General features: G+C 34.7%; 2 protein-coding genes across 3 annotated transcripts in view; one reads left to right on the forward strand and one right to left on the reverse strand.

Annotated features, from left to right (window-relative positions):
• The window catches only part of Socs16D (Suppressor of Cytokine Signaling at 16D), a 63465-nt gene that overhangs the window by 3519 nt on the left and 45905 nt on the right, over positions 1 to 14041 (reverse strand). For both annotated transcript variants that reach the window (XM_075299051.1, XM_075299050.1), the window contains exon 9: positions 2512 to 2644. In XM_075299051.1, coding sequence (XP_075155166.1) covers positions 2512 to 2644 — 133 coding nt within the window. The remainder of the gene's footprint in view (positions 1 to 2511; positions 2645 to 14041) is intronic.
• On the forward strand, positions 3104 to 4276 carry LOC142231502 (uncharacterized). The gene is made up of 3 exons (XM_075302108.1): positions 3104 to 3188; positions 3251 to 4097; positions 4156 to 4276. Coding segments are annotated over exons 1-2 (813 nt in total). The 5' UTR covers positions 3104 to 3186; the 3' UTR covers positions 4062 to 4097; positions 4156 to 4276.

The raw sequence follows: 14041 nt of genomic DNA on the forward strand, positions 1-14041 counted from the left end.
TATAGTACCAACCTTCAAATAATTCGTGTCAAAATTTGACGTCTGTAAGTCAATTAGTTTGTGAGATAGAGCGTCTTTTGTGAAGCAACTTTTGTTATTGTGAAAAAATAGAAAAAAAGGAATTTCGTGTTTTGATAAAATACTGCTTTCTGAAGGGAAAAAATACGGTGGAAGGAAAAACTTGATAATGAGTTTCCGGACTCTGCCCCAGAGAAATCAACAATAATTGATTGGTATGCAAAATTCAAGCGTGGTGAAATGAGCACGGAGGACGGTGAACGCAGTGGACGCCCGAAAGAGGTGGTTACCGACGAAAACATCAAAAAAATCCACAAAATTATTTTGAATGACTGAACAAACTTGATGTCCTTGTAAAGAGCTCTTATAAAAAAATAATAAAAATTTTGATCGCAATTGTTTGAATATTTTAATGTATCTTAAATGTCCTTCGATTATGACCAATACCTGTATATCAAAGAGCATCTTCTGCCCTTTCATTTTTCAGCTTTAGCGAAGTTATTAAGGTTTTATTCTGAATAAATAAAACAAATATTGATTTTTGGTCCGTTGAGAAAATTATGTATTATGTTGTAGGTACTTATTTGTGTTATTTACTAATTTTAATGCAATCGTAACGTCAAAGCTACATATAGACTGTCCACCCACTCCAACATGGGTTTGGGTTAGCCCACTTTAAACTCTGTTCATAGGAGAAAAATTCGAACCCCGGCCGAAGGCCGTCCACCCATGTCACTACTTTCGCGTTAGCCCACTTTGGATCATGTCCGTAGGTTAGGTGGCAGCCCGATGTATTAGACGCACTTAGACTATTCAGTCCATTGTGATATCATGTCCGTAGGAAGAAGTCTCGAACTCCGACCGAAGGCCGACCACCCATAGGTTAGGTTAGGTTAGGTGACAGCCCGATGTATCAGGCTCACTTAGACTATTCAGTCCATTGTGATACCACATTGGTGAACTTCTCTCTTATCACTGAGTGCCGCCCGATTCCATCTTAAGCTCAATGACAAGGGACCTCCTTTTTATAGACGAGTCCGAACGGCGTTCCACATTGCAGTGAAACCACTTAGAGAAGCTTTGAAACCCTCAGAAATGTCACCAGCATTACTGAGGTGGGATAATCCACCGCTGAAAAACTTTTTGGTGTTCGGTCGAAGCAGGAATCGAACCAACGACCTTGTGTATGCAAGGCGGGCATGCTCACCATTGCACCACGGTGGCTAACCTAACCTAGGTGGCAGCCCGATGTATTAGACACATTTAGACTATTCAGTTCATTGTGATATCATGTCCGTAGGAAGAAGTCTCGAACCCCGACCGAAGGCCGACCAACCATGTCACTACTTTCGCGTTAGCACACTTTGGATTCTGTCCATAGGAGAAAGTCTCAAACCCCTGTCGAAGGTCATACTTTCGCTTTAGCCCACTTTGGATTCTGTCCATAGGACCCCATGACGATCTTGCCACCCATATCACTACTTTCGCGTTAGCCCACTTTGGATTCTGTCCATAGAAGAAAAGCTCAAATTCCTGACGAAGGCGTCCACCCATGTCAGTACTTTGACATATACGGTTGCAATTCCGTTCCAAAATGTTTACTTTGTAGGAACCAACACACCAAATTACTTAACATACTTGAAATTTAAGGTATTTGGTGAAGCATAGTAAAGTGCAGTTGCTCCAACAAGAAAAAGCTTTCATTGTTATCCGATACGATTTGAATAGTTTTAATGGTACTGGTAATATGTGCACACTCTACGGGCAAAACGGCAAAAAACTCTCCAACAAAACATGAAATGGTTCGGCATGTGAAGATTCGAACACAACGAAATCCAAGCAAAACGAGCTCATTACAAATTCCAAAAGAAAGGCAATCTTGCACCAAAGTGAGAAAGCAGTTGGTAAACTCCCCTTAAAAACTAGGCCCATGTGAACCATCGCTAATACACTATCTCAGCTTAATGTGTGAACCTGAATTTTAGTCTAATAGAAATAAAACTAAAACTAAGATCCAAATCAGAAGATATCGGCTATATCAAGCATTGATCGATCAGCTCATTTTTTAACTGTCTGCAGACAAACAATGAATATGTGCAAAATTTTAGGCTGGGAGCTCCATTATTAAAGGCTGTATAGTAATATTCCATATCTTAATGGGGAACATTTTGGACATAAAAAACGATTTTTTGTTCTCTAATCCCGAAACGGGGCAACATTCGTATATGGGTGTTAAATTCTATCGATATAAACTCCGCTTAGCAATGCGTCTGCTGCAAGCTGAAATTCTGGGATTTATTTAGTTTAGCCAGGGAAATATTCCTAATTACAATTAGGAATCTTGTACAGAGTGCTTTCCCTATGGGTGGGATATGAACGAATGTAAATGTCCCAAAAGTAATATTGAAAAAAAAACACAGAACAAATCATGTCCCAATAAACTTGATTCCCTGTGGCAGCTTGATATTAGAACAGATATAATGAATATCTTACCTGTGAGTTGGAACTATCGCTTTCAATTTGTTCTGAATAACAGTGTTTGTAATTCAGGTAGTCTAAGAGTCTTCTCGGCAATGGTAATGTTTGTATTAAGTCCTTCCTTATTACAGCTTTTAATATTACAAATCTGTAAGAAAAATAAACAATATAAGTATTAACAAATGAAGAATAAAAACTTTACTCATGTGGTATCACGAACATGATTCATAACTACAAGAAATCTGCTGAAGCAGCAGAAAGCCACATGATAAAAACCTTTCTGGTGCGCCGAATCTTATTTTATACATTTCAACCTAGATCACACACAAAAATTTCTACTAGAGGCAATAGGTTAGGTTAGGTTAAAGTGGCAGCCCGATTAAGTTTCAGGCTCACTTAAGACTATTCAGTCCATTGTGATACCACATTTACTAAAAGTACCAATTACATATGAGCACTTCTAGTTTTAACATCGATTATTTTCTTCTGTTGAACCAACCAGGGGCCAAATCACCGCAGTCGAAATCGAGTACTTTGCTATCGTAATGTAGTTTACGCGGATCACCGCAGTCGTTATCGAATTGTTTCTACTCGAAGTTGAACACGATAGGTAGCATGCTATCGAAATCAACGTACGTAGTATTTTTGCGCGAAAAAAGGTAAACAAAAAGATACGAGAAGTTTGTGAAAATGTAAGTATTATTTTATTTTGGCAAAAATACATTTAATAAAATATAATATTACATGCATTTAGGGAAACGGATCAAAAAATAAAGTGCTCAACAGCCGCTTCAAAAAAAAACTGTAACAAAGTAAACGCAAAACAAAAAGAAGTACTGGCACAATTTATGGTGGAACACCCGGATCTAGCCAAGAATAAATTAAAAAACTGTGCTCAAGCTAAAGTCAAGAGCCACAACTTATGGCGCGAGTTGACTACCAAACTAAATTCCTGGGGCCCTCCAGTGAAAGATGTGACAAGTTGGCGCAAGGTGTATGCCGATCAAAAGCATAATACAAAAAAAAAACTCTCGCACAACAAGGCCTCGAAAAAAAAAACTGGTGGCGGCCCATATGATCAAATAATGCTTACTGTTGCAGAGGAGCAAATTGTGGAAGCAGCTGGGCTAACTGCGGCTGTAGCTGGATTAAGAAATGTCGAGTGTTTCGGAAGTGCCACCAATCGAACTTGTGCCGAAAATGAGAATATACCCACAAACGAAAAAAGCATTAGTGGTACATCGGAAAGTGAATTTTCAGATATTGAAATTGAGTTGCCCACAACTTCAAAAAGACGTATATCCACAAAAAAGATTGATGAAAAACATACCAAGATAGACCTTGTTAAAGAAAACATTGACCAATTGAGCAAGTTGATTGACATTAAAGAGCGGTCACTTAAAATAAAAGAGGAAACTAATCGTAAGCTAGATAAATTGATCTCTCTTAAGGAACAAGCCTTCAAATTGAAACAAATGGAGTTTGACGGAAGCATAGCCTGTAAACGAATTGACCTACAAATAAAAACATTGGAGCTTGACGCGCTGAAATCAAATTCCCTTTGAGGAGAATTAAATAAATTTGCTTTTTATTGCGGTCGGGTTAGTATTCGAATTACTTTTGCCTCAATATCGTTTAATAGCTTTTTTTTATTTTCAGATCCTTTCATTTTTTATTGAATTTAATGAATGAAATTGTCATTCTCTGGCTGATCGATTTACCTCCATGATCTCATAACCACTTAAATGTGATGAACAGTTTTAATACGTATAGTTTTTATCAAAGAATGGAAATTCGTTTTTGTTTCGTTTCATTTTTTTATTAAAGTACGTAGTACTTGTCAATACATAAAATGTATTTTTGTTTACTAAGTTTTTTTTTTTAATAAAGCCATTTTTTAAATGTTATTTAAAGAAATTTTTATTTGGTCCCTTATTTTTTCACCAATTTTTATCAAACGGGTTTCCCCGCCAGTATATACTTCAAGGCTGCAAGGCTCGCTAGAATGCACGTGTGTGTACATAGCCACATTAAACATTATACATATATTGTGCAAAGCAGCGCATACATTTCCAAATAGTGCCATTTTTTCGGGAGTGTATCGACTTCTTCTCTCATTGCATAGGATTCTCCATCGAGCTTTTAAAACTCCTATTGTGCGTTCTATAATACACCTAGCCTTTGCATGAACTCCATTAAAATAGGCTTCTGTAGACCCTTCAGCAGCAACAGCATATGGAACTACACACCAGGGCTCTGTGGGATATCCAGAGTCACCTAATAATAAATACATATATATATATGTGAATATTTACAATAAGCCCAATAATATAATATTTACCAAGAACCCAAACGTTTAAACCGTTCTCTGTGTACAGTTGCTCCAGTAAACTTCGTTCTTCAGAGTGCTTCCACACAAAACTGTCGTGCGAAGCACCACCGTACTTTGAATTTATGGCCAGTACTTTGTACTTGTGGTCACAAATCTAAATGTTTTACAAAACTGTTAACAGATAAATGCTTTTGTAATATACACAACTTACTATCATTGAATTTACACTATGAAATCCTTTTCTATTGAAAAACATGTATTCATCATCTGTGGGTGCTTGGAAGCCAAAGTGTGTGCCGTCTACACAACCAACCACTGAAAGTAATTTTTGTTTTAAAGATGTGACATATATACCTCCAATATGAATTGTACAAATACCTCCAGGGATTTTAAATTTTTCCATGAAATATTCCATGCACTCCTCAGATTCTTGAGGCAAAAATTGTATCATTATGGGACACAACTTCTTTTGTATTTCGATAGTGACATTTTTTATCACTTTGCACATGGTACTTTGTGCTAACCCCAGTAAGAAGTCGTTCCCGGCGTTATGCTGGAAACTGCCACTGGCCAAAAGGTTCAACGTGGCGGCAAGCTGTAAAATTTGTGGTACGGACGTCGAAATGTGCCCAGAAAAATGTATGTTTTCTAGAACATATTTAAAAGCATCTTTTGAAAGGCGAAATCGTCTTTTAAATCTATGGATGTTAAAAACATAATTAGTTAAAAGCACTCACTTCAAAATAGAATCACTTACTCTACTTCAGACAATGCTAAAGGACTGCTTTTGTCACGAATATTTTTCCTTATTAAAGCCACTTTGTGCTCATCCTCTGAATCCGAAGATGAGGAAAACAAAAATACGCTTGGATTCATAACATATTATTATATATAACGCACAAAAACAATGAAAACTTCTCAGATCACAAATATTTTGATCACAAAAAGTTATTTTGAAAACACCTTTTGTTTACATTTTCTTATTACCATATGTTTACAGAAATGTAAAAAAAAGTAGTAGACAAAACAAATTACGATCGAATGCGGTGATCCAAAAATTTACTGCGATCGAAATGTTTCTCGATACGAAACAGAACTCGATAACGAATGCGGTGATTTGGCCCCAGATTGTTCCAAAAATATTAGCAGACGGCTTAAATTAACGTTTTCCATGTCTGCCAGTAATCTAAAGCTATATGTCCCCCAAAATTTGCTAACGCCATACACAAAAAGCAGGACACTCACACAAGAGGTGTTTAATTGATTCCTTTTCCTCAGCATCATGACAGCTCATACAATAGTCATTATAATTCGCGCCAATAGTTTTTGCAAAATCGCCTATCAGGCAGCGACCCTTTATAGCAGATATCAGGAGTGATATCTGACGGCTTGAGAACACACATATCTATAGTGCGGTTTAAGCTTAAATGGGGCCATATTTGTTTGGTGTCGTTACAACCCTTGCAATTCTACCATCGAACATTTGCCATCATAACAGCCTTCTCACACAGTAAGAGCTTGCTGGTAGCCAGCGGCATACAAACAGATTCTAGTTCCCGTGGAATATGTAAGGTAGTTCCTAACCTTGCTAACTCATCCGCTTCGCAGTTCCCCGGTATGTTCCTATGGCCAGGCACCCATATTAGGTGAATATTGTACTGCTAAGCCATCTCGTTGAGAGATATGCGGCAGTCGATGGCCGTTTTCGAATTAAGGAACACAGAGTCCAAGGATTTTATTGCAGGTTGAGTGTCTGAGTATATTAATGCCAACATTTTTTGGAACATTACTTTTCAGCCAATTCGCCACCTCTCCTAATGCTAATATTTCAGCCTGTGATTAGGTAATCTTTTCGCTATTCGAAGTTCCAGATCTTTAGAATATACTTCGAAACCCACTTGTCCGTCCATGTTGGAGCCATCAGTGTAGAAATCTATATATCGTTTATTCCTCGGGGTCTGTGTGCACCACGCCTCAATGTTGGGAATTAGAGTTTCAAACTTTTTATCGAAAAGTGGTTTCGCCAGAGTGTAATCCACTACGTTTGCACATCTGGCATTATTTTGAGGACTGAACTGTGGCCGTACCTTTTTTCCGACCACAACCATAGCTCGCGCAACCGCACTGACGTTGTTGCAGTTGACTGTTTGGCCAAAATGTCTAAAGGTAGTAGATGCAGCATGGCATTAAGGGAATCTGTTCCTGTCTTACTGAATGCGTCTGAGATACATAAGCACGCCATACGCTGAACTTTGTCTAAACTGGACTACAACACCATATAGCATTATAGGTCTAACCACGGCAGTGTATAGCCAATGCACACTTTTCGGTTTTAGTCGCCACTTTTTTCCTATTGCTTTTTGGCACGAGTACAAAGTTACTGTGGATTACTGTGGCCCTCTGTCCAAAATTATGTCAAGGTATTTTGCACACTCACCAAAGGGAATTTCAATACCCCCTAAGGATATGGGCTTAACCATGGGAATTTTGCGATCTTGCAGTACATGACTAGTTCTGTCTTTGCAGGATTAACGCCTTCGCCCATTTCTCAGTCAACCGGAGGGCTCTCTGTATAATATCTCTAATTGTGGATTTTCGCCTGACTGCTAGAGCCACATCATCTGCGTATGCCACCACTTTTACGTTTTCTTTTTTTACGGAAACCAGAAGGTTGTTTATAGCAACATTCCAAAGAAGAGGTGATATAACTCCTCCTTGGGGAGTGCCTCTGTTCACATACCTTTGTATGTTTGCTTGTCCTAGTGTGGCTGAAATACGTCGCTTCGTTAGAAGTTGGTCTAACAGCCTAAGTATACCTGGATCAACATTCAGAGTTGTCAGTCCATTTAATATCGAGCTCGGATTGACGTTATTGAATGCCCTTCGATGTCTGAGTACACGATTGTGTATTCATTGACAGATAGTGAGCTTTCAATAAAGCTGACTAGTTCATGTAATGCGGTCTCAGTAGAGGCAATAACTAAAAGCCATCATCAGTATGTGAAATATACACTCGATGGCTGATATATTTTGTCCAGTTTTTATTTTATTTTACTATTCAAAAGAAAAAATGTCGGAAATAACATCAAATTGTAGAATCAGTTTGTTCGAATTGGCTATCTTTTGGCAAGAATTATGACCTTCAAACGCCCGACAAAGTCATTACACGCTGCACGAAAGTGGTTCTGCGGTATTTAGGCCCATTCCCGGCGAAGCGCGCCGTTTTGAACTGATAAACACTTTTGAGTGTCAACCTTACTCTCCAAAATGAACTGATAAACACTTTTGAGTGTCAACCTTACTCTCCAAAATGCACTGATAAACACTTTTGAGTGTCAACCTTACTCTCCAAAATGCAACAGGCCCAACAGTTTGAGATCCGAAGATTTTATAGGACATTGTTCGGTAAAAATGAAGCGAGCAAACTCCTTGTTAAGCCATTCTTAGTTGACGCGAGCTGAATGCGATGATGCAGAGTCCTATTGGGTTTCGGCCGTTTATCAATACCAATACAGTTACCATCGACGGCGGTTGAGTTTTGGTGGCCATTCGCAGGTTTATATTAGCAGCTGACCCCTCTGGCATGTAAACCCGTTAATTTTGTTTTTTCACAAACTGCTCAAGTTGACATGGTTTCCGTGGGAGCAAACCAAATTCCGTAACTGGCCACTTTCGCGTTCGATAACCACTTGTGGTTTTCTGCAATATATCAAATTGCTTGTAAACAATAAAATTAACTGTCACTGGAATATATCTGTCAACTGTCAGACGAGCGGTTTCACGTGAAGTTGGGAGCCACCGTGGTGCAATAGTTAGCATCAAATAAATAAATAAATGAAATAAAAATATAGAATCGGGCAGCACTCAGTGATAAGAGAGAAGTTCACCACTGTGGACTGTCTTAGGTGATCCTGAAAAAAACGGGATGCCACTAACCTAACATAACTTGAAGTTGGTTGCAATACATATCATCACACTATACTGTACTCAGTTAATCGTTGTCAGATTGACACTGCCTGTTCTCCGTTTGACAATCCATGTGTATTGATTCGCTTTCATGAACGGATCGTTTTGAAATGAGCACACGGTTCATGATTTTTCTATGAGTGTATAAATTGATCCCCAGACTTAGCTTTCGGAGCCTCATGGACGAGTAGAAATTGGTCCATAATTTATATAGCCCCCATATAAACCAATCCCCAGGTGTGATTTCCGCTGCTTCCCGAAGTAGCAAAATTCACTCGATCTGCTTGAATTTAGTACATGTATTCTACTAATCATGCAAAAGTTGGTCCATATCGGTTCATAATTATGTTAAACATTTTTTAGTACTTTCAATGTAATTGTTAATAATTCAGTTCTCAGTTTATCCCAATTTTTAGCATAAGATTTTTGTTTATTTATTTTAAAGTTAATATTTATGGTGTCAAGAAATTCTTTAGAAAATTTGTTACATTCTTAAAAATTTGTAAAAAGAATGGTTGTCAATGCAGTTGTTTTCAGAAAATACATCGATAATTTATTACTACATATGTACCAATTAACATTGGGTATAAAAACATTATTCAAAAAATACATAGAAATACCGGACAAAAGAACTAATAAAATTATTCAACTAGTTTAATTTAATTGTCACAAAGGAAAATAAGCGAAAGAATTGACCGAAATTTGAACCTGTGAATCGTGCACAAAACAAGGTAGTTGAAGCAATCTACAGGTAGACCAAAAGAGATTTCAAGAATAGGCGGCAGAAAAATATTGAAAGCCGTTCCAGGTAATCCTTACACCAGCAAAAGATAGATAGCTCTCGACCTAAAAGCAACCGATGAGTTGAGGTTTTATATGGAACCGTTCGAAAATTACTAATTGAAAACAAATATTCATCGAATGTCGCCAGAAAAATCCGATACTATCACAAATAAATATTGAGAATATATTACATTTTGCGAACAAGCAAGAATCTTGTGATTGATTGGGCCGATAAATGCGAAGAAATTACTCTGATTGTCTACAAAGCAAAGAAAAAATGTTTGGAAAACGTGTACCGAAATCGTTTTTCTTTTGCTGGAGTTTTTTGAATTTCTTCTAAAATTTCTACCTTTTATAACACAGTGGATATTTGGTACACACAAAAAAATTTTTTTTTTCTGATTCAATCACGAAATTAATTGATCCAATTAATTTTTAATTGAAATGTCTTCAATCACAGAAATGATAGTATCAATTAAAAAATTAATTGAAGGTCAATTAAAAAGTTAATTGATCCAATTAAAAAATTAATTGATACTATTATTTTTGTGATTGATTTTTGTTTCAATTAAAAAATTTGTTGAATCAATTAAATTTTTAATTGAATATTTTTTAAAACTCAATTAAAATTTTAATTGGAAAAATTTTCGTGAAATTTTTTGTGTGTACGTGGTGTTAGTATATAGTCCCTAATACTTACGCAAAGATTGGTTCATATCGGTTCATTATTATATATAGCAAAGGATTGCACAAACCTATTCGAAGTAATCGATGTTCTAGTGAAGGCAATACACTCCACGAATACTTCGAATACTTCGATTAATGAATAAAACAAAACCACTGTAAAGCGATTACAGTGTCAAGCATTGCAGAGCCATCACATTCAAAAGGAATCGTTTTGCAGTTCTTTTCAATATTTTGGTTTTGGTTTCAAAGCATTGTTTGGTGCTTGCTTTACTGGGTTCTATTTGTTTTGGTTCACAATGTGCAAGGTTTATATTTCACTCGTTTGAGAAATGGACAATGAAGTTACTACTCGAATTGTGTGGCGTGTGCTTGAAGTATTCGCTTGTGTATTCGTTGCAGAGGTTTGACATAGCCCCCATATAATCCCGATCCCAGATTTTACTTGCTAACCATGTTGAAGGAGCAAATTCATTCCATCCGGGTGAAATTTGGAATACATATTTTTTTCGAAATAAATGTTTTATTATCTTATTTATTTCAGTTACTACTTCTACAAAAAAGGAGAATTTACTCACAATGGACTTTGGTAGTAGAACCTAACACGAAAATTAAAACTTTTAAAAATATTAAATTATTTAAAAATTTTTGTCAAAATTTTATTTCTATAGAAAACTTAATTTCTATGGAAAATTTTGTCAAAATTTTATTTCTATAGAAAATTTAATTTCTATAGAAAATTTTGTCAAAATTTTATTTCTTTAGAAAAATTTGTCAAAATTTTATTTCTATAGAAAATTTTGTCAAAATTTTATTTATATAGAAAATGTTGTCAAAATTTTATTTCTATAGAAAATTTTGGTCAAAATTTTATTTCTTTAGAAAAAATTGTCAAAATTTTATTTCTTTAGAAAATTTTCTCAAAATTTTATTTCTTTAGAAAATTTTGTCAAAAATTTTTTTTCCTTAGAAAATTTTATTAGAATCTAACACGAAAATTAAAACTTTTAAAAATATTATATTATTTAAAAAATTTTGTCAAAATTTTATTTCTATAGAAAATTTTGTCAAAATTTTATTTCTTACAAAATTTAATTTCTATAGAAAATTTTGTCAAAATTTTATTTCTTTAGAAAATTTTGTCAAAATTTTATTGTCAAAATTTTATTGTCAAAATTTTACTTCTTTAGTTTTATCAAAATATTATTTCTATAGAACATTTTGTAAAAATGTTATTTTTATAGAAATAATATTTCCTAAAGGAAATATCTGAAGTACCTCTTAGTTGGAGAGGAATATTTTGCAAAATATACCAAAACACCAAGTATTCTACCAATCTTCCAAACAGTAGAAAATCTACCATTTTTGGTAGAATTCTACCAACTGTGGTAACCGTGAACTGTACCAGAAAATTATATCTTAAAACTATTAAGTTTTGTTTGATTTTTGGTCGACCTTTTTGTTAGAATTATAAATTAATGGTTCTTCAAGCTCGAGGTCTTTTTAAAATATTTTATTTATTATTCCCAATATTTCGCGATTACGATATTGAATCGCTTCCTCAGGGGTCTACAATAGATTTATAGAAATTACATTTCATAAATATCACAGTATTAAACATTTAATAATTTAAAATAAGTGTAAATCTTAATTACTTTTAGTTAATAATCTTAACAACATTAGAGATGAGATCTTGACAACATTAAATGGCTTCCATAATAGCATAAAATTCACGGTAGAAATAGAGAAAAACGGCAGAATTCCATACTTAGACACGCTGGTTATCAGGAAGGAAAATTATAAACTTGGTTTAGATTGGTACCAAAAACCAACAGCATCGGGGAGAATAATGAATTATTTTTCACAACACCCAAAAAGGATAGTGATTAACACAGCAAAAAATCTTATAAACAGGGTGTTAAACATAAGTGACAAAGAATATCATTCTAAAAACAAATCCATTATTAGAGATATTCTACACAACAATAATTTTCCAAAATATTTAATTAATGACTTAATATCACAATTTAAACCGGAGGGGAAAAAACAAAACGAAAATAAAAACGAGGAAACAATATACAAGTCACTAGTATATGTCAACAAATTATCAGAACGAATTACAAACTCTGAAATCTTTGATAAAGGACAATACACTTTAGCACACAAGTCAAACAATACTCTCAAAAAATTATTTTCCAACATAAAAACCAAGATCCCCACTATGGAAAAACATAATACGATTTATGAAATACCGTGCGGTGGAAATAATAAAGAAAAATGTGAAAAAGTTTATGTAGGAACATCCAAAAACAAATTAAAAACAAGAATTTCAGGACATAAATCGGATATTAAATTACGCACCAACTCGAATACCACAAAAACGGCACTAGCAGACCACTGTGCGAGAAACAATCATACCCCAAACTTTGACGACGTAAGAATATTAGAAAGAGAGAATAATTACAGCAAAAGGTTTACACTAGAAACACTTCACATAAACAATGTACCTGCAAGCAAACGAATGAACTTCAAAGTTGATACAGAAAACATCGCTCACTGTTACAGGCATTTGCTTCGGAAAAGGAAACAACAAATACATGGTAGTGATCATCGTGCAATAGTAAAAACAACTCAGTGCAATACAGACAGCTGACGAGGGTAGTGAATCTACAGTAGCTTTAAGTATTTTGTGTTGTGGATACTATACATGTAAGTCATTGGTTGTGTTACTGTTTTAATTTTTCTGTTCGCCTGATACTTGAAAAATGAGATTAAGATATGTCTGTCCGATTTTTGTATAATTATATTATCCTATAATACCATTTAAGATTATTAACTAAAAGTAATTAAGATTTACACTTATTTTAAATTATTAAATGTTTAATACTGTGATATTTATGAAATGTAATTTCTATAAATCTATTGTAGACCCCTGAGGAAGCGATTCAATATCGTAATCGCGAAATATTGGGAATAATAAATAAAATATTTTAAAAAGACCTCGAGCTTGAAGAACCATTAATTTATAATTATATCTTAAAACTTAAGCAAGTCATGTTTGTAACAATAAATTAATAAGCCACTTCAAAAAATGATACGGTCTGTTCAAGATCCATATACGTATTGGGAATAAATTCACATACATGGCTTTGTACGTTGATTCAGCTATAACTATATCTTTATCTTGGCCCCAGAGGCCAAATCATAGCAGTCGAAATCGAGTACTTCGTCATCGTAATGTAGTTTACGCGGATCACCGCTGTCGTTACGAATTGTCTCTACTCGAAGTTGAAAAAAGGTAAACAAAAAGAAACAAGAAGTTGGTGAAAATGTAATATATAAAAATATAATATTACTTGCGTTTAGGGAAACGGACGGAAGAAAGAATGCTCAGTACCCGCTTCAAAAAAACTAATTTTTTCAAGAACATATTTAAAAGCTTCTTTTGACAGACGAAAACGTATTTTAAATCTATGGATGTTAAAAGACAATTACTCTACTTCAGACAATGCTAAAGGACTGCTTTTGTCACGAATATTTAATATTTTCCCTTATTAAAGCCACTTTGTGCTCATCCTTTGAATCCGAAGACGAGGAAAACAAAAAACGCTTGGATTCATAATATGTTATTATATATATTTAACTCACAAAAACAATATACATTTCTCAGATCACAAATATTTTGATCACAAAAAGTTATTTTGAAATCATCTTTTGCTTCCAATTTCTTATTACCATATGTTTACAGCAATGTAAAAAAAAGTACTAGACAAAATAAAT

This window comes from Haematobia irritans, chromosome 3 (assembly GCF_050003625.1).
Source record: "Haematobia irritans isolate KBUSLIRL chromosome 3, ASM5000362v1, whole genome shotgun sequence".
In the NCBI taxonomy this organism is placed as follows: domain Eukaryota; kingdom Metazoa; phylum Arthropoda; class Insecta; order Diptera; family Muscidae; genus Haematobia; species Haematobia irritans.